The sequence below is a fragment of the Chionomys nivalis genome, chromosome 3, assembly GCF_950005125.1.
Source record: "Chionomys nivalis chromosome 3, mChiNiv1.1, whole genome shotgun sequence".
In the NCBI taxonomy this organism is placed as follows: domain Eukaryota; kingdom Metazoa; phylum Chordata; class Mammalia; order Rodentia; family Cricetidae; genus Chionomys; species Chionomys nivalis.
In genome coordinates this window covers 82,143,479-82,169,277 of record NC_080088.1, presented here as the reverse complement: position 1 = coordinate 82,169,277, position 25,799 = coordinate 82,143,479, and the positions used below count along the sequence as shown (strand labels likewise).

The 25,799-nt window shown below is 40.6% G+C and overlaps 1 protein-coding gene across 6 annotated transcripts in view; it reads right to left on the bottom strand.

Annotated features, from left to right (window-relative positions):
- Window positions 1-19,343, bottom strand: part of N4bp2l2 (NEDD4 binding protein 2 like 2) — a 94,533-nt gene extending 75,190 nt beyond the window's left edge. For 3 of the 6 annotated variants that reach the window (XR_009056863.1, XM_057765693.1, XM_057765696.1), the window contains exons 1-5: window positions 18,904-19,028; window positions 16,317-17,551; window positions 4,310-4,434; window positions 1,322-1,410; window positions 634-710 (exon numbers count right to left, since the gene is read on the bottom strand). Coding sequence is in view for 5 of the 6 variants with exons in the window: in XM_057765693.1 (XP_057621676.1) it covers window positions 634-710; window positions 1,322-1,410; window positions 4,310-4,434; window positions 16,317-17,551 (1,526 nt within the window). In the remaining variant the exon portion in view is untranslated. Of the gene's footprint in view, window positions 1-633; window positions 711-1,321; window positions 1,411-4,309; window positions 4,435-16,316; window positions 17,552-18,686; window positions 18,707-18,903; window positions 19,029-19,234 lie in introns of those variants that run through there. The other 3 variants (XM_057765694.1, XM_057765695.1, XM_057765697.1) reach the window with 3 other exon arrangements.
- Between the last annotated feature and the right edge of the window lie 6,456 nt (window positions 19,344-25,799).

Sequence of the window (25,799 nt, the reverse complement as noted above, 5' to 3'; positions counted from 1 at the left end):
AGAAAGATCCGAAGAGTACTTGCTTAACATATATCAAACTCTGGACTTATTTTCTCAATACGATGTAAACAAAACAAAACAAAACCTCCAAACAACTCAGAAACAAACTCACAAACCCTAAATCTTCCTGACAGGAAACCGCCCATTCAGAGAAAGCAGTGCAGCAGAGATGTTAAGATGTCTGAAGTGACACACTGCCACAAACTCCAATGGGATAATGAACAAGCTAAAGGCATCACATTACCACCCTAGGGAAAAGGAGTTCCCAAACACTGTGATTCCAAGGCTCTTGGGATGGAATTATAGAAAGATGAAAACACAAGACACAAAGCTCGTGAGGGGCCCTCCAATATGGACATGATGTGGGATGAGGGAGAAGCTCTAATGTCACAACACCCCAGTCAATAAACTTAATAAAGGAATTCACATTAAGAAAAAGAACCAAGCACATGTAGTAAAAGATAGTTATGAATTTTGACAAGGCAAAGCTCTTCAAAAACTTGTTCCTCTTAAAAAAAACAAACAGCCCCTGCTCAAAACTGACAAGATGACAAGCAAAGCCAGAAAAAAACCAAACACACAAAGACAAATTAAAGAAACAAGATAAGGATTCAATAAAAATGAGGCTCTTACTTTTCTAATTCTTCAGGATCAAACTTCCACCAAGTTTCCGGTTCATGAAACTCTACTCTGTATCCTTTTCCTATGGCCTACATCGGGGGAGAAGACAAAACCAGGAGAAGATTTTTGTTTGTTTGTTTGTTTGTTTTTAAATATTTATTATTTATTATGTACACAATATTCTGTCTGTGTGTATGCTTGCAGGCCAGAGGAGGGCACCAGACCCCATTACAGATGGTTGTGAGCCACCATGTGGTTGCTGGGAATTGAACTCAGGACCTTTGGAAGAGCATGCAGCGCTTTTAACCACTGAGCCATCTCTCCAGCCCCGCGGAGAAGATTTTTAAGAAAAAGAAGGCACACAGATATAAGTTTCATCTGACAACAGAAAGGACACTCAACCAAGAAAAATATTTCTTGGTAAAATGTGGCTTAGAAAAATGTTAAGACTATGTAATTGAATTCCAATTACTATCTTCAAGTTCAGGAGTAACTAAGAAGAAGAGCACATTCAACCATCATAAACACCATTCCCAATTTTTAAGCTAAAAAAGAAAAGACAAAAAAAAAAAAAAAAAAACAACAAAACTATTTAGAAAACAAGGGGAAAATTTCAATAATAAAGATCAAATAGACCAAAATTTCAGAATACAAAAGTAAGTTGAGAATAAAAGGACAAAACTTGCATGTCATTATTTACCATTTCCACATACGGTTTCATTTCCCAGGCTTGTGTATTAGTGTTGTCTATTATAACTGGAGATCTCCCCTGATCAATAGCTTGTTTTGCTGAAATAAAAACAAAATTTAAGTATTTGGTATCAAGAAATACATCTTTTCGTTTAAAACAAAAATTGTAATATCTTTTCAGTAAGTGCCATGAAATACAAGACATACATCAGACATAAAATACAAGATATTTTCTGGACTGGAAGCTGGTTGTAACAAAACAAACAATCAAACCCCAATAAATTGCAAAAACACATCTTGAAACTTGTTTGTTCACTTACAGCTAATGAAGCTTTCGGTCTAGACCCAATTTTCATTAACAGGAAATATAGATGATAAATGACATAGTACAAGAAGCAAAGATTTGCTTACACAGAAAGAAATTTTTAAATGAAAAGTGTAACAAAACACAGGCAATGAGAATAATCTTTTATAGTTTTTCTGTAATATAAAAATTATGTGAGAGACATGGCTCAGACAGAAAACTGCTTGCCATGTAAGCCTAAAAACCCAAGCCCATTCCCTAGAACCTACATTAAAAAGCAGGGGCAATGGTACACACTTACAGTTTCAGAACTCTTATAGCAAGATGGAGGCAGAGATAGGAAAACAAGTCTAAACCTTACAGTTCAGCTAGCCCGGAGTGCAGGGACAGAAACAAAGGAGACTCTGCCTCAAAACAAGATGGAAGGAGAGAAGCACTCCTGAAAAAGCTGTTCTTCGATCTACACACACTGAGCACAAATGTACCTGCCCTCACACACACAAACATATACACAATAAAGATGGAGAGAGAGAGAGAGAGAACTTTAAGTGATATTTTTGAATGTTAGTATAAAAGAAAGGCATTACCCACAAGTAAAATTTCATATATCAAGTAGCTCAATACCACAGTTCAGCTGTTATTTGGAGACTTCCTAGAATCACGATTCTCAAATATGTGACTGACAAGAATGCAACTTGAACTCTACCCCAGTCATCTTGACCATGAGGGAAGAATTCCCTCACAGTGAGCCATTTGTTAATGACAGCAATACATGTATACCTTTGGGATATTAGACAAGAAAATTAACTTCAGAAAAATTATCAAAGTTGAGTGCAAAGATGGAATGTTTTTCAATATACAGGATTCAAACCACTAAATTCAACATAATGAAATGATGCATGTCCAACCTGGATTTCATGGACCGTATGTGGCTGAGAATCGTCAGGGCTTGTGGCTCAATTCAAAATTTTAAACTCACTTAAAAAACCATGAGATTTACTTTTCACAAGTTTGGTGTTTTGTTTTGGTAACTAGACTGAACATTGCAGAGAACAGGGTTGTGTTGCAATGTCAAAGGATTGGATGGATGTACCTGTTTATGCTGTGAAGGGGGAATGTCCGCCATGGGCTCACATATTCAAACAATCAATCCCCTACTGGTAGTAACCCCATTCTGGAAGGCTGAGGTACCATTATGAGGTGGGGCAAGGCTGGAGGAAATGGGTCCTTTAACTTCTACAGTAGATACTCTGTGACCAGCTGCATTGTGTTCCTGTGAGGCCTTCCCTGCCATGTATCCCTTCTTAAACTGTGAGACAAAATAAGACTGTCTTTAAATTGCTTCGTGCTGGGTATTGGGTCTCAGCACCAAGGAGTAACTTACTGAAGTACGTTTTTAAGAATGGCAGATCCTAGAGACTAGTTAATACTTTACTCACTGAACCATGTTGTCAACCCAAAAGTATGTTCTTTTTTCTTCTTAAATGATTTATTTTATTTTATGTGCATTTGTGTTTTGCCCACACATCTCTGTATGAGGGTGTGAAATCACTTGGAGATGTATTACAGACAGTTGTGAGCTGTCACGTGGGTGCTGGGAACTGAACCCTGGTCCTCTGGCAGAACAGGCAATGTTCTTAACCACTGAGCTATTTCTCCAGCCCCCAAAAGTAGGTGTTTAAAAAAAGCAAATGTCATTTTTAGATAGTTCTAGATCTAAATTAACACACACACACACACCCAAAACTGGAGCTAGAGAGATGGCTCATCTGTTAGAGAACTCACTACTCTTCTGGGGAATGCAGGTTTAAGTCCCTGCACCCACATGGTGGTTCACAATTGCTTGTAACTCCAGTTACAGGGATCTACATCCAAGTAAAACACCTCTATACATCAAAAATATTTTTAATGAAAATATTTTAAAGGCCCACTTTTATTTTTTTGGGGGGGTTGTTTTTTCTAGACAGGGTTTCTCTGTGTAACAACCCTAGCTGTCCTAGAACTAGCTCTTATAGTCCAGGCTGGCCTCGAACAGAGATCCGCCTGCCTCTGCCTCCCAAGTGCTGGAATTAAAGGCGTGTGTGACTGCTCCACAAAGGTCCAGTTTTTAGTCCTCATTCTAAACCAAACTGAAGCAGAATTCCTAGGGCTGAAAAAGGTCGAACCATTTTTAAAGAAGGGGAGGATTCCCACCTGACTCAAATAGTCTGTCAGGATTGAGACCACATTTATGATGGAAAGAAACTGACCCATGTGTTCTAAAACTGAAGTATTTGATAAAGTTCTCATAACATAGTACCAATGAGGAAAACTAATGCAGGCATTTTATTAAGATTTAAAGACATTAGCATCATATGGGGTGCAAACGGCTTTCAGAATACAAAAGTATCAGAGTTCTTACAATTTTTCATAAAGTTTAAAAAAGAAAGCGTATTAAAATGTTCCCCACCTGTATTTTATCAGCTTATATTGGTATACTGTCTACAGTTCATCCCACTTTATCTAAGTTCACTGATTCTCACAATCTTTACCTGAGATGGCAAATATAATTACTATCATGTCTTACATAAGAAGAAATTGGACTCTGGGTTATTAACAGTCTGTCAAAGTCACTCAGCCAGTAAAAGTCTAAGTCAAAATAAAACCCAGGTATGACTCAATACTCCATCCCAGGAGTCTTGGCCCAAAACAAACCTCTGCTCTGGTTCCAGTCATGGGCATCACCAAGTTGATTAACATTGTACCTGTACCCATCTTGATGATGAAAATAGTCATCAGTGCTGAACACGATGCCATCGCGACTCTGACCAAGCAGAATTCTGTTAACAAAAGAAACCATAGATCTATGACTAGATAAAGGAACCACGGGACAAGTTAGCACTGGACACCTGGTATTGACTCCTTAAGGACACTGCAGGCAGAAGAGCAGAGGAGCCAATCCTTTCAGATCAAGATTTTAAACATCACTTCATATTTTCACTCTATCCAACTATAGATATGAAAACCTTAAACCAGCATATGTACTATGACTTTAAACAACCATGCATTGCTTCCCAAATAACATCAGCTAACATGCATGTTTTAGCTTTCTGTGAATTGGTACTGAAAGCCCAGAACTGTCTCTCTCTGGTACAAGTAACCCAAAAACCAAGAAAGATTAAGTAAGTAATCAATCTGGAAAAACCATATTTGATCAAAGACAGGTTTCACAAACTCACTTCCACTAATCACAAACATAGATGATCAACATGTGAGAGTAAGAAATAGCCTAAGACATAAGATGGCAAACAACTTGTGATTCTCCAAAGTATAATAAATTTTAGAGATTGGTACATTAAATCACTGTACACTGAACAAAAATTTCTCAGATCAGCTCAGTAATAAGTAAGCTCTCCTTTGAAAAAAAAAAGATACCATCTTACAATGATATACAGTAAGTAGAGACATGGAGACAGAAAGACAAACAGTAGAAGGTGAAAAGAATTCAGAATCCTAGACTACCAATTCTAATCTAACGATTTTAGCTATTCCATCACAGTATTTTTTTTTTCTTTTTTTTGATTTTCGAGACAGGGTTTCTCTGTAGCTTGCTTTTGATTCCTGTCCTGGAACTAGCTCTTGTAGACCAGGCTGACCTCGAACTCAGAGTTCCACCTGCCTCTGCCTCCCGAGTGCTGGGATTAAAGGTGTGTGCCACCAACGCACAGCCTCATCACAGTATTTTTTCATAAACAAAAAACAAAAACGAAACCAAATCCACTCTACTTACCTTGGCCTGTACAAGTAATCTACATGACATAAACTGAAAGGACAGAGTGTTACTTTTATAATTGTAGATGTTCCCTGGTATTAGAAAGGGAGACACTAGCCTGTGGTGGTGGCACACACCTTTAACCCTAGCACTCAAAGAAACAAGTGGATCTCTGTGAATTTGTGGTCATCCTGGTCTACAGAGCAAGTTCCAGCACAGGCTCCAAAGCTACACAGAGAAACCCTGCCCCGAAAAACCAAAAATAAATAAATAAGTAAATAAATAAATACTGCAATTATGTGTGTTTATATATGTGCTGTTTCTAGGTCAGAAAATTAGAAAAGGGTCATGAGAGGATAGAGATCTTAAGGAAGGGAAAGGGGAAAAAAGTACCACAATACCTGTGAAAAGGAAGCAGGAGAACTATGAGGAAGGGAGGAAAGCAGGTGGGTGGCGTGAGGTGTAAACAATTATGTATGAGATGCCACAATGAAACTGACAGTTTGTATGTTAGCTTAGAAAGCCTGATTAAAAAAAAAAAAAAAAAAAAAAAAAAAAAACCCTACAAAAGGGCTGGAGAGAAGGCTCAGAGGTTAAGAGCACTGACTGCTCTTCCAGAGGTCCTGAGTTCAATTCCCAGCAACCACATGGTGGCTCACAGTCATCTGTAGTGAGATCTGGTGCCCTCTTCTGGCCAGCAAGCATACAGACAGAACACTGTATACATAATAAATAAATAAATCTTTAAAAAAAATAAATAAAATAAAAAAACTACAAAAGATTTCTACGTATTTTGTGAATGAAAGAAAAATTAAAGAGTTATATGATGGCCGGGCGGTGGTGGTGCATGCCTTTAATCCCAGCACTTGGGAGGCAGAGGCAGGTGGATCTCTGGGAGTTCGAGACCAGCCTGGTCTACAAGAGCTAGTTCCAGGACAGGCTCCAAAACCACAGAGAAACCCTGTCTCAAAAAACCAAAAAAAAAAAAAAGTTATATGATGGAGCTGCAGAGACAGTTCAGTCGTTAATATAGGTCAGTGCTCTTGCAGAAGGCTCAGATTCAATTCCCAGCACCCACATGTCAGCTGACAACTATGTATGAGTCCAGTTCCAGGGAACCCAGCCCTTTTCTGACCTCCAAGGGCACCAGGCATGCTCACACAGGCAAAACACTTAACACATAAAGAATTTAAAAACCAAAAAAAATTTTAATTAAAATTAAAATATTAGCATTTTAAACCAGAGCTCAATCACCCAAAAAGAGATTTTGATTGTAATTTACCATATAATAACTAATTATACTAAACAGTACCAGAATCCAGACTGTCATCATTCCTAAAGTCATGCTTTTATTTGGTTTATTTGCTAATAATACCATTGTGCTTAAGAAATGGGTTAAGTTCTCCAAGTTAAAAGAACAGGAAAACAGTAGTCCATTTTTATCATTAAACTAGTATAACAGAAAAACATGAACAATCTCCCTGAAGACTTTTTTAAATCTATAAATCATGAGTAACTGTTGAGCCTGACAAGACATTTTCTTCCCAGACAACAGGGAGTGTGCATGCATCCTTTTCAAACTACACAACTACCTCAGGTTATGAGCTCACTTCAGGAAATTCAGAAAGGGCTCATGGACGTAGGGGAATGGATACTCTCTCAAGCAGCTGAACTAAAAGTAAGAGCAGTAATTTCAAAATTCTTATATTCGGAATTATTGGGTCTTCTAAATGGAGTCTCAAAATGCTAATATCTTGGAACTTAGTAAATCAAACAATAATTAAGCACTATCAGCGGCCATCTGAGTTACACTTTCTCAAAAGATTTTTTTTATTATTATTCTGTATACAATATTCTGTCTGTGTGTATGCCTATAGGCCAGAAGAAGGCATCAGACCTCATTACAGATGGTTGTGAACCACCATGTGGTTGCTGGGAATTGAACTCAGGACCTTTGGAAGAGCAGACAATGCTCTTAACCACTGAGCCATCTTTCCAGCCCCCAAGAGCTATCTTTTGAGAACTTACCACAACTCACATATATCTATGATCTCATTCAATTCACAAAACCCTGACAATCCGGTACTGAACAAGTCCAGGAAAGAAGATAAATACAGAAGTTCAGCCAGTGGAGTTTAATATGCAGCATGGAGCAATGGTTATGAAATGAAATTCTCAGTGCTGGACACAGGATACCTCTGACTCCTAAAGTCATGGCCTACAATGATCCTGGTACAATCTCCTCCCCATGACAGTTCTGAATGAATTTATTACTAGCTTTAAAGGTGGGTCTCTAAGTTTCAGGGCAGTCATGATAGCTACACAGTAAGTTTTAAAGAGTTCTAGGCCAGACAGGGCTAGTAACCTAAACAACTAAAACAAACACTCTAAGTGAATCTGGCACAGGCTGAGCCCCTGGTGCGGGAGCGCTGTACCCAAGTGCTTCAGGACCTACCTAATTCTCTTAGGTAAAATATAAGGAACTTAAGACCAGACTACAGACAGGTATCTCCTGAGTTCAACTAAGACCACTCTCTTCCAAAGAAAGGTAGGAATAAAAATCTCATCACTTTCAAACAGTGCTTTTAATCCCTACAGTTACTGTAACTATAGGATCCGAAAACAACCAGAGCTCATTGGCTTGCAGTTTTGAAGGATAGCAGCCCAAAATCCTACAGGTTCTACTGACCTGTCTTTCCCTAGGTTCTAGAGAATGTTGTCTTTTCTAGTTTCTGCAGGTTAGGCACACTCATTATCTTGGTTTGTGGGGCCTTTGACCATTAGTACCAAGTGAGCAATATGGGGTCTTCTCTCCTCTCTGAGCTCTGCTTCTTATGTTTCCATCTGTGACCTCCCTTCCTGCCGCCTTCACACTGAGAAGCTTGTGATTCTTGTGATCACACTGGGCCCTCACAGGATAATTCCATCATCTCAAATATTTAGCCTCAAGTACCCTTTACCTGAGAAAGTAACACACCCTGACAGCACTTACCATATTAAATAGTTTAAATAAAAATGTTAACACCAGCCAGGTGCTTTAATCCCAGCACTTGTGTGAGAAGCAGGTGGATCTCTGTGAGTTCAAGGTCAGCCTGGTCTACAAAGGGAGTTCCAGGGCAGCCAGAGCTACAGAGAAACCCTGTCTGGGGGGAAAAAAATAAAAATAAAATAAAAAAAAAAATGAACCCTCCCTACAACACACTAACACCAAAAGCTGTTTTCTCAAGTTCTTTTTTTTATTTCCTAGATGGTAAATTACTAGATATTTTTAGCAGCTCTTTACTCTTCTGACACCGTTCTGCCAGAAGAAAGTACCAGATCTCATTATAGATGGTTGTGAGCCACCATGTGGTTGCTGGCAATTGAACTCTAGACCTCTTGAAGAGCAACCAGGGCCCTTAACCTGAGTCATTTCTTCAGCCATTGCTCTTTACTCCTTAGCGACATTTATTGTGTGTGTGTGTTGGGGGAGGCACACATGGCATGTGAGTTCCAGGGATCAAATTCTGGTCATCATGTTTGACAGCAGGTGCCATCTTGTTATATATTTCTTCAATCCATATTTTTTCTAGATATTTTTTAAAAGATTTAGTTTATGTATATGAGAGCTCTATCTGCATGCAAGCCTTTATGCCAGAAGAGGGCACCAGATCTCATTATAGGTGGTTGTGAGCCACCATGTGGTTGCTAGGAATTCAATTTAGGTCCTCTGGAAGAATAGCCAGTGCTCTTAAACACTGAGCTATCTCTCCAGCCCCCTTTCAGATTATTATTTTTTTTATTTTACTCCTTTATCTATTTTGTAGTTATTTTTTGAATGACATAAGCCAGAAGGCAGAGTTTTAAATATTTTTCTCATAAATTTGTCAAATATATACTAGTACCATTACTGAACACTTTCCCAATTATTCTAAAATACCAGTTTACAACACAACAAGTATGCAGCATTTACACTGTATTGGTATTTTAAGGAATTCAGAGATCAATTAAGTACAATGTGGGAATATATGTATGAGGCATATACAAATGTGATACCCTTTTATTCAAGGACTTAAGTATCAAAGAAGTTTGATACCTGTACATGAGCTGACAACCAACTCACTTAAGTACTAAGGGACAACAGCATAGTCTCATGCTTTAGAATCCTCAGCAAAAGCTAGACATGGTGTTGCAAGCAGGAAATTGACAAGTTTTAGCACACCCTGTACTAAGTGAGACTTTGAATGAATGAATGAATGAATGAATGAAGTTATCATCAAATGTCTAGAGCACTCATCAAGTTGGAGAGTGTATGGTTGGGAAAAAAAGGCAAGTTTTGAAGTTACCTCTATAAGTCTACAAAGTTCTAGTTCTAGCACTTTTAAGAGATGGCATGAAGTTAAGTTTACTAAACCATTCTACATCCTCATTTGTATAATTATTATCTATCTCCTCTCAGGGCAGTAGCTCTGTAGACAGACAGCTGCTGTTGCCAAGCTTGGTTCTCTACTTACAGTACTGAATAAATTTGAAATACAAAACATTTATTGTACAATTTCTACATAATTGTTATAATTTACCTTAAAAATACTTTATAGCGGGGCTGGAGAGATGGCTCAGAGGTTAAGAGCACTGGCTGCTCTTCCAGAGGTCTTGAGTTCAATTCCCAGCAACCACATGGTGGCTCAGAACCATCTGTTCTGAGATCTGGCACCCTTCTCTGGCGTGCGGGCATACATCGAGGCAGAATGTTGTATACATAATAAATAAACAAATCTTTAAAAAAAATACTTTATAGCACAGATAATCAAACCATTTGGATGATTTGCCTAATCAGAGAAATTATATCCCTCACTAGCTAAGCAAGGACTAGTCTCCAAATGTAGAGTACAAGCTGTTACAAATGTTTCAACCTCCTTATCTCCGATAATCGCCACACACTTTGTTGATGAGATTGATGGCTTGTTTCTGAAAATACACTCACATGAAATCAACAGAGTAAAAGATATTAAATAGATAACGTATTTTAAACCTATTCCTTTTTCCCTTAAACGATTTAGTAAAAGAACTTTGATCTATATTCTACCTTCTGAAAATGAATTACTTGGCCGGGCGGTGGTGGCACACACATTTTATCCCAGCACTTGGGAGGCAGAGGTAGGCAGATCTCTGTGAGTTCAAGACCAGCCTGGTCTACAAGAACTAGTTCCAGGACAGGCTCCAAAGCCACAGAGAAACCCTGTCTAGAATCCCCCCCACCAAAAAAAAAAAAAAAGAATCACTCAAACAAACAAAAACCCACTCAAGACTTACTCCCTAAATGGTTCTATGTCCAAACACTGGGTCAGAGCACTCTTGTTTGGCTAAGGACAACTACAATAGTAACAAAATTCTATTTCAAATGTCCTTAAATTCTGCCTCAAATGAACCTACTGAAGTGCTGTCAGGTAGCCTGGAAGGGCAGAACCTCCACTTTAACATACTTACAAGGGTGGTATGAAATGTGTTTCTCTTGCTTATTCCTAAGTATTTAAAGTCAGTATCTATTAGAATTCAGTCTAATACTTTCATTAAAAGATAGTAGCAAGGCAAGTGTAGAGATTCATACCTATAATCCCAGCACTCAAAGGATCCTAAATTTGAGGCCAGCCTCTGCTACAGGGCAAATTTCAGGCAAGCCTGTGATTCCTTGAAAGACCCTTCGGCAAAAAAACAGAGGTTAGGGATGAAGCTCAGCAAGAGAATGCTTGCACAGCATGCACAAAGCTCAGGTTCTATCCCGAGCAGCCCCTGCAATCAAATAGTAATAATAAATAATAAAAATTTTAACAAGCAGGTGGCAGAGTTTCCCAGAAACAACTAACCCTTGCCTTCTTATAACCAAAATGGCTTAGGTCAATGATTAAAAAGATAATGCTGTTTTGTACAGCTTATACTGAACACAAAGTAGTAAAGGTAAAAGCTATATAAATTCAGAAGTTACTAAGGACACAAAAGATAAATAAAAGTCTCAAAATGATAAGGTACATTGGGTTATTCCAATTTTTTTGTATTTGTTGAGGTTTGTTTTGTTACCGAGTATGTGGTCAATTTGAGAAGGTTCCATGAGGTGCTGAGAAGGTATATTCTTTTGTGTTTGGGTAGAATGTTTCTGTAGATGTCTGTTAAGTCCATTTGAGTCATAACATCTGTTAGTTCTTTTATTTCTCTGATCATTTTTTGTTTGATTGACTTGTCCAGTGGTGAGAGGGGAATGTTGAAGTCTCCCACTATTAGTGTGTGGGGTTTAATATATGATTTAAGCTTTAGAAGTGTTTGACATATGAGGGTGCCCTTGTATTTGGGGGCATAGATGCTCAGTATTGAAATTTCCTCTTGATGGAGTTTTCCTGTGACTAATATAAAATGTCCTTCTTTGCCTTTTTTGACTGATTTTAGCTTGAAGTCTATTTTGTTAGATATTAGTATAGCTACACCCACTTGTTTCTTAGGTCCATTTGATTGGCCAAAATCAAAAACACTGATGACAACTTATGCTGGAGAGGTTGTGGGGAAAAGGGAACACTTCTGCATTGCTGGTGGGAATGCAAGCTGATACAACCCTTTTGGATGTCAGTGTGGCAATTTCTCAGAAAATTAGGAAACAGCCTTCCTCAAGACCCAGTAATACCACTTTTGGGTATATATCCAAATGTAGCGCGCCACGGCGCTTTGCGCACCTCGGCGCTGTCAGCTGTCATGTTCACAGGGTCTGGCACTAAGCCCGTTGCCGCCATTTGCTAGTGTCCCTAGTAGTAAACAACTTCTGCGCACGCTCGCTACTGGCCCAAGAGTGGTTTGAATCCACCTATCAATTGCTCACACGTCTTGCTCACGCAATTGCATCAGTGTGGGCAGAGCCAATCAAGCAATGACACATCATAGGCGGACCAGGCACTGTATATATTCTCCACGCGGTCGGGCTCGGGGTCTTTTCGCCTCCATCTTATCTTCAGTCTTCTGTGCTCCAATAAAGTACGTTCCAAGAAGAATCCTGTTGTGGTCATCTTCTCTGCTGGCAGAGTCGCGCGCCGCATCCAAAGGATGCTCAATCATGCCACAAGGACATGTGCTCAACTATGTTCATAGCAGCTTTGTTTGTCATAGCCAGAACCTGGAAACAACCTAAATGCCCCTTAATCAAAGAACGGATAAGGAAAATATGGTACATTTACACAATGGAGTACTACACAGCAGAAAAAATAACAACAGCTTGAATTTTCCAGGAAAATGGATGGAGCTAGAAAACATTATTTTGAGTGAGGTAACCCAGACACAGAAAGACAATTATCACATGTACTCACTCATAGGTGGTTTTTAAACATAAAGCAAAGAAAGCCAGCCTACAAACCACAATCCCAGAGAACTTAGACAACAATGTGGAAACTAAGAGAGACTTACATAGATCTAATCTACATGGGAAGTAGAAAGTAGAAAAAGACAAGATCTCCTGAGTAAATTGGGAGCATGAGGACCTTGCGGGAGGATTGAAAGGGGAGGGGAGAGGCAGAGAGGGGAGCAGAGAAAAATGTAGAGCTCAATAAATTCAATAAAATAAAAAAAAAGTTGTGTGGCACCACAGCCAGCTCCCACATTTTATAATAAAAAGGAATTAACTTCTTGCTATAAAAAAAAAAGTCTCAAAATGTTATGGTGTATGCCTACAATCCCAACACTTGGGAAGCTGAAGCACCAGAGAGCATGAGTTCCAGAACAGCCAGAGCTTCTCAGTGGGTTACAGGAAGAAAGAAAACAAATAGGCATTTAAAGCAGCCTTAAATAAGCCACTGTACATCAGCAGAAGCAAACAAATACAAACAGGCATAGAAGTGGTGAAATAAGGACTAAACTAAGAAGAATGGGGCTCAATACCAAACATAAACTAATTTAGTTCTCCAAATGAGCAACGCTCTGAACAATTCTTTACTCTTTTCTTTCTCCAAACCTTGTTTTGAAAGCTAACACCACTTTCGCAACATAAGACATTGGATGTCAAATAACCCAAGGATTAATGAAGGGGTCAAGGGCAGGTGTGGTGGCACACACCTTTAATCCCAGCACTTGGGAGGCAGTGGGTTTGAGATGAACCTAGTCTAGCATGAGTTCTAGGACAGCTAGGGCTACATAGAAACCCTGTCTCAACCAAAACCAAACCAAATACCACCCCCAAAATCTACAAGAAGGGGAGGCTGTCTTCACTAAACAACATCCATCAATCTAAAGAGGTACTCATGTGTTTGTGTGTGTTTTCTCATCTGTTTAACCAAGCTCCGTGATGGGAAGAATCCCACACAGAAGAACATATGGAGTAGATACTAAAAATGAAGGCTGGGAGACCGAGACGTACACACGTAAATATAGTAGATGGATAAATAGAATTTTCAAGTCTTCTAAAAATGAAAACATAGGGGAAAGCACATTATCATTTTGATCTCTTATAATATTTCAGTTCCAGGGGAGGGAGGGGTTTGATTTTTAATAGTAGTTTCTGTGAACCTCTAGGCTTTGCTCCTATAAAATGAAAAAACATTTCACAAACTTTCCTATGTCAAAGTATCTCTAAATAGAAAATCGTGACACAAATGGCACTTGTTATTAAGTACCCACGTAGGGGAGTGGTTCTCACCTCTCCTAGAACTTGGTACCTAGCCCAGATTGGCCTTGAATCTGAGCTCTTGCCTTGGCCTCCTGAATAGCTGATAACTGCTGCATCTTTCCACTCGCGTGCTCTACCTTTCCTTCAAGCAAATACCCACAGGTATAATCACCTCTACCTAATCTCTCAGGTCTTTCTTTTGAGATTCTATTGCATTCCATCCTAATATTCTCCAATCTGTTCTCTTAATTTTATTTTTCTATATTCAGTTATAACTAGTAGACCTATTTCATACAGTTTCTAAATCTCAACTGTTTTCTCCGATATAGTCTAAATCCAGAACACTGTCCATTTGTAAGACAACAATTTCATATTTGTAAGCCTCGATTTCATATTCTCTACAAAACCTTCACAAAAATGTCATGAATCAATTAACACATCTTAAAATCTTGCTTGAAAATCTATACTACAAGGCTAGAGAGATGGCTCAGCGGTTAAGAGCATTGCCTGCTCTTCCCTTTAAAGGTCCTGAGTTCAATTCCCAGCAACTATAAGGTGGCTCACAACCATATGTAATGGGGTCTGGTGCCCTCTTCTGGCCTGCAGGCATACAGGCAGTCAGAATATTATATACTAAATAAATATGTTTTAAAAAAGAAAATCTATACTACAAACTGAATTTGTTTTTGTCTAAAGAAATTTTATTTATTTAGGCCATATTACAAGTGAATATAAATATCTGTAAGTTCTTCAAATACTAGTTTTCACCCAAAGATACTATTTTTTACTTTTTCTATATAAACTACAAAAAATTTATAGTATGAGTTATTTTCCACAATTGAGAAAATCGTGACAATGCTGTCTTTAAATTGTAAAGAAACTTAGAAATCTGAAATATTTTGTAATAAAAACACCAACAGTTCTAATGCCACTAATCAGAGTGTTCAATTCAACACATCAAAATTTTAAAACTAAATAGCAATTCAGTCCCACGCAGCTGAAGAGAGATGGCTCAATGGCTAAGAGTACTGACTGCTCTTTTCAGAAGCAGGCTCAAGCCGGGCGGTGGTGGTGCACGCCTTTAATCCCAGCACTGGGGGGGGGGGGGCAGAGGCAGGCGGATCTCTGTGAGTTCGAGACCAGCCTGGTCTAGGTTCAGGACAGGCTCCAAAACCACAGAGAAACCCTGTCTCGAAAAAGAAAAAAAAAAAAGAAGCAGGCTCGATTCCCAGCACTCACATGGAGGCTCACAATTATCTGTCGGTCCAGTTCCAGGGGATCTGAAGACCTTTTCTGGCCTCTGGGAGGTGGTGCATAGATACACATGTAAATTAAATATCTATACCCAAAAAATTAATTTTTTTAAAAATCACTATTCCAGTCGGGGAGTGGTAGTGCAAGCCTTTAATCCCAGCACTTGGGAGGCAGAGGCAAGAGGATCTCTGTGAATTCGAGGCCAGCCTGATCTACAAGAGCTAACTCCAGGACATGCTCCAAAGCTACAAAGAAACCGGCTCCAAAAAAAAAAAATAAAAATAGGATAACGCTTAACACATTCAAGAGCTCCAATTGGTTTTTCAAATTCTAAGAAAATAACTATCCACCATTCCATTAATGAGCAGCAAAACTTGCCCAGCAGCATAATGAAAAAGCAGAGCCCAGACCTCCTAGTACCTCATCTAGCTTTGCTTGAATAGCTGACTTACACAGCTGCCCAGCCAAGGTTGTTTTGGTTTTTTTTGGTTTTTTTTTTTTTTTTTTTTGGTTTTTCGAGACAGGGTTTCTCTGTGGCTTTGGAGCCTGTCCTGGAACTAGCTCTGTAGACCAGGCTGGTCTCGAACTCACAGAGATCCGCCTGCCTCTGCCTCCCAAGTGCTGGGATTAAAGGCGTGCGCCACCACCGCCCGGCCAGCGGCCAGCCAAGGTTGTTTTTGTTGTTGGTTTTTTTTTTTTTTTTTCTCGGAGACAGTTTCTCTGTAACAGCCCCTAGCTGTCCAGGCTGGCCTTGAACTCACAGAGACAGGCCTGTTTCTGCCTCCCGAGTGCTAGGATTAATGGTGTGTGCCACCACTGCCCGTCCCTAGCCAAGTTCTTAAGTAGCATTGCTTGTTGCTATTTTGATTATAGTGTACTTGTAAAGCTTTTAAAAGAAGCTAAATATATATACATCAATTCCCCCTTTCCCCTAGAATACATCTTTCAAAGTATTTCCAGTCAGATGAAACTCCCAAATACAGCATACAAATTTTCTACTAGGAATATAGAAATGTTTATCACGGATAACTCAAAACTTAAGTAATGAATCATCAAGTATTCACTTAATATTTTTTACTTACCGAGACAACGTCGTTTTTCCAGACCCAGGGAGGCCTCTCAAAAGAATAAGTAATTTCTGCAATTTATTTAACTTCTCCTCTGGAAACCACTGGTTCACAAACCTGTCTGTTCCAGTGTGCTCTTCGATGGAAGGATCTCTCCAGCACTCTCTGATTTCACAGAAACCATTACTCGCACTTTCATCTTGTCCACTGTAGCCATCTCTAAAGGAACGAACATTACTGCTAGTCACACCATAGTTAGTATACTCATCGTTCTGTTCAAAAGTCAAACCGCTCCAGCCACCCTGACAACTGTCCACGTAACACCCACTTGGCATCTGAGAATCATCTTGCCCATGGAAAATATTTGGTGGTGGATTTAGTGGGGTATTGAATCGTTGAATATTAAAATGGTAATTAAAACTGGGAAGAGGAGGACCATGGGGTATGACAAAAGGATGTACTGACTGCCATTCAGGCCTGAAGGAAGGGAATGAAGTCTCACAAAAAGTAGGTATCAGTTGTTCGTCACAGGGATATTGGCCTGGTTCGTCCTCCAAGTACCACTGGTAATCGCAATGTGGCTGCAGAGCATTACTGAGATCCTTCTTTGCCTCCTCAGAGTTTAAGGCATCACAGGCCTGGTCCTTAGGAGTGATTTTTTCCTGGGGAGGTTCTGGCACCTCACTACTGCCTTGTGAAGCATCATTTTCATTTTCTAGCTCTTCAATTTCTTTGTAAAACTGGGAGAGTTCCGTGTCAATCTCCAATTTTTTGGAGTTAAATTTCTGTTTCTCTTCTCGTTTTCTTTTGTCATCTGTACTATTCAAAGCGCCCGTCTCATTCTTCCTTTCTCGGCATTTCTTTTTCTCGGGGGGTTTGTAAATGGGACCTATGAACGCCTTACTTGTGCTATAGATGTCATCATCCTTGGAGAGCGAGGGGTGCTTTCCGCCCTGCAAAGCTGGTGACTCAGTGGACCCGACACTGCCTGGTTTATTATCAGGCAGCTCCTTAGGCTTCAACACATCTGGAGCTCCGGCTTTGTCTTCCTGAGGACGTCTTCTGAAGGTAATGGTGGCCACTGGGACCCTATTATTTCTGGTTTTCTCTTGGGGTCTGGGACGATCAGGACCACCTTGACGGGAGAAAGCACAATCATCTGCAGCTGACTTCAGTTTCTTACAGCACGATTCCCTTGGTAGATCTTTTCCAGGGCCCAAAAACTTAGCTTCAATTTCACTATAAGGCATCTGAGGAGTAAAGCATACAAATATTAGGTCGTATTTTAAAAAACTTAAACAAATATTTTTCACAAGGAATTTTAGAAAAAATTTGTGATATAAGCATTTAATAATTACAGTCAAACTGCAATTTTGTAACCACTTATTTTAAGTACTTATTTTAAGTCATAACAATAATTTTCAGGAGAAGTCTCACTGTACTACTATTCAAAAATACACGTACACTTCATTTTTTTTTTTTTTGGAGGCACAGAAGATGAACTCATGACCTTACGCACCCTAAACGAACACTCTATTGCAGAGCTACATCCTACCCCCTTCTTCATGCTGAGATAGCATCTCACTAAACTTGACAAGCGTGGCTTTGAATTCTCTCCATAGAGCCCAGGGACGCCGTAACGGTCCATCCTCCTGAGTAGCTGAGATCACAGGCTCGTGCTACCAGTCCCATCTTTAAACAGTCCATTCCAGAGTTTAAGCACCTAAGTTTGGAAAGTGAGTCCCTATCTCGGGTGGATAGATACATAATTGGCATTTGTTTCCAAACTGGCTAAGATCAGTGTATCATGAATCCCTTGCTGTTTGGAAATCGCTTTGTCTTTTGGAGTAGAGGCTTCAGCTTCCAAGCTTCCATCGTCTCCCCTCGGCATCCACACTAGACGAACTAAATTGCAGTCTTTGTAGAGCAGCCTAGGCTACACAGTTAAGTTCAAGGCCAGTCTGCACTACACGAGACCCATCAATAAGTTAATTAATGCTAAATTTCTCGGGCTGGAGAGATGGCTCAGAGGGTAAGAGCACTGGCTGCTCTTCCAGAGGTCCCGAGTTCAATTCCCAGCAACCACATGGTGGCTCACAACCATCTGTAATGAGACCTGGTGCTTTCCTTGCCAGCAGTACATTGGATGCTTAATAAATAAATAAATCTTTAAAAAAAAAAAGCTAAATTTCTCTTGACAAGCAGTGGCTCAAACCTGTAATTTACCAATAAGCGAGTTCAGGCCATTACGGGCCGACTACACAGTTGGGTTCCAAAGCATCCTGGCCTATCGAGTGACAGTGTCTACAAAACAAAACACAACTTCGCTTCTCTTGTAATTTCCTTGAACCCTTAAGAAACCCAAACTCTCGTTTTGGTCAGTACTTCATTCACCCGCTCTTGGACTCCAAACCCAAAGCCCACAAACTAGGGCCGAAAGCAGACAGGCCATTAGGAGAGCCGAAGGAAGCTCCAACTGCAGATCGAGAAAGCCATTCTCCCGGAAACAGCCCTCGCCTCACTCCCATCTTCCCGTTTCCTCATTCACACGTCACAGACACCCGAGGAAGCGCGAGGGGTGCGCGAACACCCAGCACCCCACCTGGGCCTCAAGGCCTCCCGAGCGCCAGGCCTGGCCGCAGGCCCCCCGGCCTCTCCGTCCCTAAGGAAGGCAACAGGGCCCCCTCTGGACTCTGCGGCGGCCTCCGACGCTGAGGTTCTCCCCGAGCTTCCCCAATCACACTCAGATAAAGGAGTCAAGCTACGAGTGAAAACTTGAGTCGTTCGCGTCAGACGAAACCGGAAGCACCTCCTTCACCTACCCTGGGGCGTCTGCTCTTCAAACCGCAGTTCGGCACGTACTTCCACCCAGCCCCCCCCCCCCGCAAATACAAAACAAAACAAAACAAAACAACTTCCGTAAAGGTACGAACCTCCGAAAAAGCGAAAGACCGTCTCAGACGCAGTCACAAAATCGAGCTTGAGAGATACGGGGCTGGAGCAGCTCCATACGCAAGATGGCCGCCACCACTCGGATTTCCCAGGCAGATCCGCGGGATCGCGCCAGGCATTGTGGGAATTGAAGTCCAGCGTTCCCTGTGATGCTAGTTTACCTGGTGGCACCAAGACTCGGTCTTCCAGAGTCCATTGCGTGATGTATACGCTCAATTGGCAACAAAACGTAGGCGCAGGCTTGTTCCCCGCCCTGGAGTGGGGAAGTTATTTAAAGAAACACCAACTTTGACCAAAAAAAAAAAAAAAAAAAAAAAAAAAAAAGCAGCGACCGTCTCTGGAGTTCTCCACTAAGGAAAAAGAACAATAGTATTTGGCGCCCCCAGGTGGATGCTCAAGCCCCTCGCAGAGGGATAATAGTTTTCTGTGGGTTTTTTCCCCCACGAAACAAAAGAATCAACCTACGTTTCGAAGGAGAAAACATTCATTTTGTACTGCAGATCAATGGTTTCTAAGAAACGCTACCAAGTATAATTTTAAGCTCCTGCACTTCTGTGAAAGGATAGAGTGCCTGCATTGTAACAAAGAGGTGACGTTTGGAGCAAAATTATAAAGTATCTTACTTGCAGGTAAGAAAACTATTATGTAAATGTGTGTTGAATTAAAAATAAATACCTACCAACCAACCAATGACTAGCTTCAATTATGGGCCTTTTTTTTTCCCTTCTTTTTCACTACCATTAACCTGCCCTTCCCTCCCCCATCAAGTTTCATTTGGGTCTCCACAAGGAAATCGGCTGTCTCTTCATATTTGGATAATTCTTGACTCCAACACAATAATGTTTTATAGGGTATAATAGTAAAAAGCACAAAGTAGGGTACTTACATCAGAATACTTGACACCATTGTGACCCAGAGGGCTCACAATCTACCCCCTTGACAAGTCTTCCTGAAATACAATTTCCACTGCCACCTTTGTTGCCTCATGTTTAGCTTCAGGTTATTCATCTTTTTTTTTTTTAAATAAGTACTTTATTTCATAGGCGTAAGTGTTTTACCTGCATGGATATATGTGCACAATGTGTGCCCCCAGTGCCCAGGGAACCAAGAAGAGGCAGGATCTCATAGAGCCCAGGCTAACTTCAAATTCCCTATAAGCAAGGAGGCTGCTGATGGAATTCCTGATTGTCCTGCTGGGACTACTGACCAACATCACCATGCCCGCCCTAAGAAATATGCGTGTGTTTGTTTGTTTGTTTTTTGACATTCATGTTGATATCATTGTAGTATCTTGCATTTTGATAGCATATTGATTGCTTGGATTTAGTGATGGAATGAAAGGTTAAATAGCAGAAATACTTTTCTCTCTTTTTTGCCCCCAGCATTGCTAGGGCTTGAACCCAGCACCCTGTACACGACGGGCTGGCAATTTTCTACTACCGTATCTCCGGGCCAGTATTCAGTCACGTATCTGAGTCCAGGGGATTGAACTCAGGCTGTCTAGGCTTAGCAGCAAGTGTGTTTATTCACTGAGCCATCTTGTTGTGCCAAATAAAATTCCAAAGATGAAGCTTGCATGGACTTCTTGTGTTAGTCCATCTAGATTGTTAAAATGCCTATCTTTCATTTTTCAATGAAAAGGGTTTCATTAGAAACCCTTGGGGCTGGAGAGATGGCTCAGTGGTTAAGAGCACTGACTGTTCTTCTAGAGGACCCAGGTTCAATTCCCAGCACCCATGTGGGAGCTCACAACTGGCTATAATTTCAGTTCCAGGGGACCTGACACCCATGGCAAAACACAAATGCACATAAAATGAATAAATTAAAAAAGAAACCCTTTTTTTTTTTTTTTTTTTTTTTTTTGGTTTTTCAAGACCGGGTTTCTCTGTGGTTTTGGAGCCTGTCCTGGAACTAGCTCTTGTAGACCAGGCTGGTCTCGAACTCACAGAGATCCGCCTGCCTCTGCCTCCCAAGTGCTGGGATTAAAGGCGTGCGCCACCACCGCCTGCCTAAGAAACCCTTTTCTAATATTTAGAAAAATGCTGTGTGGTAGAAAGTTCAAGGTCAGTCAGTGGATTTGTTGTTTAGTGGGGACATCGCTTCTGGAACATAGACTGCATATTCTAGCTGTGTCTCTTCACATGACAGAAAATACAGCACCCTCTTCTAAATTCGTGTGTGTGTGTGTGTGCACGCATACCTGTGCATGTATGTAAGCACATTCCATGACCCTTGTGTCAGAGGACATTTGTCAGGAGTTGGTTCCTTTTTCACCTTGCTGCACTGCTGTGCTGTGTCTTCTGAGCTGGTTGGCCTGTAAGCTTCTGACTGATTCTCCTGTCTGCATGGCCCATCTTATTGTAGAACTGCCAGGAGTACATATGTATGCCATATCATCCAGATTCCTATCATGGCTTCTAGGGGTGGAACTCAGGTCATCAATCAGGTCCTGCACTTTTCTTTTTTATAGATTCATTCATGCATTCATTTATTATGAATACAGTGTTCTGTCAGCATGTATGCCTGCAGGCCAGAAGAGGGCACTAGATCTCATTACAGATGGTTGTGAGCCACCATGTGATTGGTGGAAATTGAACTCAAGACCTCTGGAAGAGCAGCCAGTGCTCTTAATGGCTGAGTCTTCGCTTCAGCTCAATGTGTAGCCCAGGCTAGCCTCGAACTCATGATCCTCCTGTGTTCATTTCCTTCAGCAAACCCTATCGTGTGTGCTATCACAACCGGCCCCACATTTCTTTTCATAGCTCACTAATCTCATCCATGTGGATTCTACAATTAAAATTGATCACCCTTAATATTATGAGGTGGTGATTATGCTTTGAATATGAATGGGAGGAACACACATCTAGACCACAACATCTCTGCCCAGAGATGAAAGGATCCAATAAACCACCAAAACAGAGTGAAGTCTCAAGAGGCAAGTGTCATAAAGAATCCCAGAAGGGTTATTTAGTGAGGGGACAGTACAGTTGACACTGTTGTTGAGAGTGATGAGTGCTATAGAAATGTCAGAGTAAAGAGGTGAGGGTGACAAAGAAAGGCCACACTTAAGAGCATCATCGAAAAGAGAGAAAATCCATTCACTGCATGAAGCAAAGAAAAGCTGTAACCAGTGTCTTTGCCCTGGTTGAGTCTAATCCCCATTTCCATCCTTCAGTTGTGAAGACTCTGGTGGAGTATTCTAGAAGGTAACTATTGTCTCTTCAGCACATAGATACCTCTGCACCCCTAGAGTCCTCTTACACCCCACCATCCCACAGCGCTGGAAACAATGCCAGGTTGTTTATGCTCCTTTAATACCCACTGGCTTTTCGTTTCCCTTCAGAGCTAAGAATTGAACCTGGAACCTCAAGTATGGCAGGCAAGCCATCTAGCATGACCCATATATTCCACCCCCACCGACACCTGACATCTTGTACCATGTTTGGGATTCATAAACGAGTATTGCTGCCCCCTTCTGTTTACGCATATTATAGAGCACAAGAAGCTGAAGAGCATCCTCTGAAGATAAACACTCTTGTTTGCTTTGTTTTTTTTATTTTATTGATAATTATTTATTGAGCTTTACATTTTTCTCTGCTCCCCTCCCTGTCTCTCCCCTTCCCCCTTCAACCCTCCCCCAAGGTCCCCATGCTCCCAATTTACTCAGGAGATCTTGTCTTTTTCTACTTTCTACTTCCCATGTAGATTAGATCCATATAAGTCTCTCTTAGTGTCCACGTTGTCGTCTAAGTTCTCTGGGATTGTGGTTTGTAGGCTGGCTTTCTTTGCTTTGTGTTTAAAAACCACCTATGAGTGAGTACATGTGATAATTGTCTTTCTGTGTCTGGGTTACCTCACTCAAAATAATGTTTTCTAGCTCCATCCATTTTCCTGGAAAATTCAAGCTGTTGTTATTTTTTCTGCTGTGTAGTACTCCTTTGTGTGTAAATGTACCACATCTTTCTTATCCATTCTTCGATCAAGGGGCATTTAGGTTGTTTCCAGGTTCTGGCTATGACAAACAAAGCTGCTGTGAACATAGTTGAGCACATGTCCTTGTGGCACGATTGAGCATCCTTTGGATATATACCCAAAAGTGGTATTACTGGGTCTTGAGGAAGGCTGTTTCCTAATTTTCTGAGAAATGGCCACACTGACATCCAAAAGGGTTGTACCAGCTTGCATTCCCACCAGCAATGCAGAAGTGTTCCCTTTTCCCCATATCCTCTCCAGCATAAGTTGTCATCAGTGTTTTTGATCTTGGCCATTTTACAGGTGTTGGATGGAATCTCAGAGTTGTTTTGATTTGCATTTCTCTGATGACTAAGGATGTTAAGCATTTCCTGAAGTGTCTTTTAGCCATTTTAGATTCCTCTGCTGAGAGTTCTCTGTTTAGGTCTGTACTCTATTTTTTTAAAAAATATCTATTTATTTATTATGTATACAATGTTCTGTCTGTGTGTATGCCTGCAGGCCAGGAGAGGGCACCAGACCTCATTACAGATGGTTATGAGCCACCATGTGGTTGCTGGGAATTGAAGTCAGGACCTTTGGAAGAGCAGGCAATGCTCTTAACAGCTGAGCCATCTCTCCAGCCCCTACTCCATTTTTTTAAATTGGATTATGTGATCTTTTGGTGTCCAATTTCTTGAGTTCTTTGTATATTTTGGAGATCAGACCTCTGTCTGATGTGGGGTTAGTGAAGATCTTTTCCCATTCTGTGGGCTGTCATTTTGTCTTGTTGACTGTGTCCTTTGCTTTACAGAAGCTTTTCAGTTTCAGGAGGTCCCATTTATTATTGTTTTTCTCAGTGTCTGTGCTGCTGGGGTTATATTTAGGAAGTGGTCTCCTGTGCCAACGCGTTCAAGAGTATTTCCTACTTTCTCTTCTATAAGGTTCCGTGTGGTTGGCTTTATATTGAGGTCTTTGATTCATTTGTACTTGAGTATTATGCATGGTGATAGATATGGGTCTATTTTCATTTTTCTACACATTGATATCCAGTTATGCCAACACCACTTGTTAAATATTCTTTTTTTTCCATTTCATAATTTTTGGTTCTTTATCAAATATCAGGTGTTTGAAGATTTGTGGGTTGATATCCGGGTCTTCTATTCGGTTCCATTGGTCCTCCTGTCTGTTCTTATGCCAGTACCAGGCTGTTTTCAGTACTGTAGCTCTGTAGTAGAGTTTGAAGTCAGGGATTGTGATGCCTCCAGAAGTTCTTTTATTGCGCAGAATTGTTTTGGCTATCCTGGGTATTTTGCTTTTCCAAATGAAGTTGAGTACTGTATTTCGAGGTCTTTGAAGAATTTTGCTGGAATTTTGAAGGGCATTGTGTTGAATCTGTATAAACACTTATGTAAATAAAGCTTCTGGTGTAATTGTCAGAGATCATATCTGTTCTGTGATGACTAGTCTTTTCTTTCTTTTTTGGGGGGGGAGTGGTTTTTTTTTGTTTGTTTGTTTTTTCTGTCTAGTCCTGGCTGTCCTAGAACTCACTCTACAGACCCAGTTGGCCTTGAACTCAGAGATCCTCCTGAGTTTTGGGATTAAAGGCATGTGCCACCACCACCTGTCGTGATGGTTATTCTTGGTTGTTAACTTGACTATATCTGACATGAACTACAATCCTGAAATGGAGGGCATACTTGTGAGAGATCTTCTGCTTGTTTTTGTTTGTTTGGTTTTTTTTTTTTTTTTTTTTTTTTTGGTTTTTCAGGACATTCGTTCTCTGTAGCTTTGGAACCTGTCCTGGAACTTGCTCTGTATATCAGGCTGGCCTCGAACTCACAGAGATCCACCTGTCTCTGCCTCCCGAGTGCTGGGATTAAAGACAGATGACACCACTGCCCAGCTTTCTACTTGGTTTGAAGTGGGTAAATACACTTCTGGTCTGGACCTTTGATCCAGATCTTGAGGCAAGAAGACACACCTTTAATCTGGGCTATACCTTTTGCTGGAAGCTGAAGACATGGAAGAGGGAGACTTTTGCTCTTTTCCCGCTTGCCCTTGCCTTGCTAGCACTTCCATTCCTTCCCTGCACTGGAGCTACTTCTCTGGGATTCCAGCATACACAGAAGACCAGCTGACGTAGCCAGTCTTGTGGGACTGAGCAACTACTACATTCTTGGACTCTCCATTCACAGCCATCCATAGTTGGATTAGCTTGATTGCAGTCTGTAAATGATTTCAATCAATTCCCCTTTATATACACACATACATAGATTCATTCCATAAGTTCTGTGATGCTATAGAACCTTACTGAATATAACATATTACTTACTGTAGATGGAAGTTTCTGTCCCACCTGGTCCTGCTGCCATTCAGTCCCAAAGAAATACACAGAGGCTTTTATTAACTATAAACTGTTTGGCTTATTAGCCCAGGCTCATTATTAACTAGCTCTTACAACTTAAATTCATCCATAATTCTTGTCTATGTTTAGCCATGTGGCTTGCTACCTTTCTTCTGTAAGGCATTCTCATCTTGCTTCTTCTGCATCTGGCTGGTGACTGACTATCTGCTTTTTCTCTTCCCAGAATT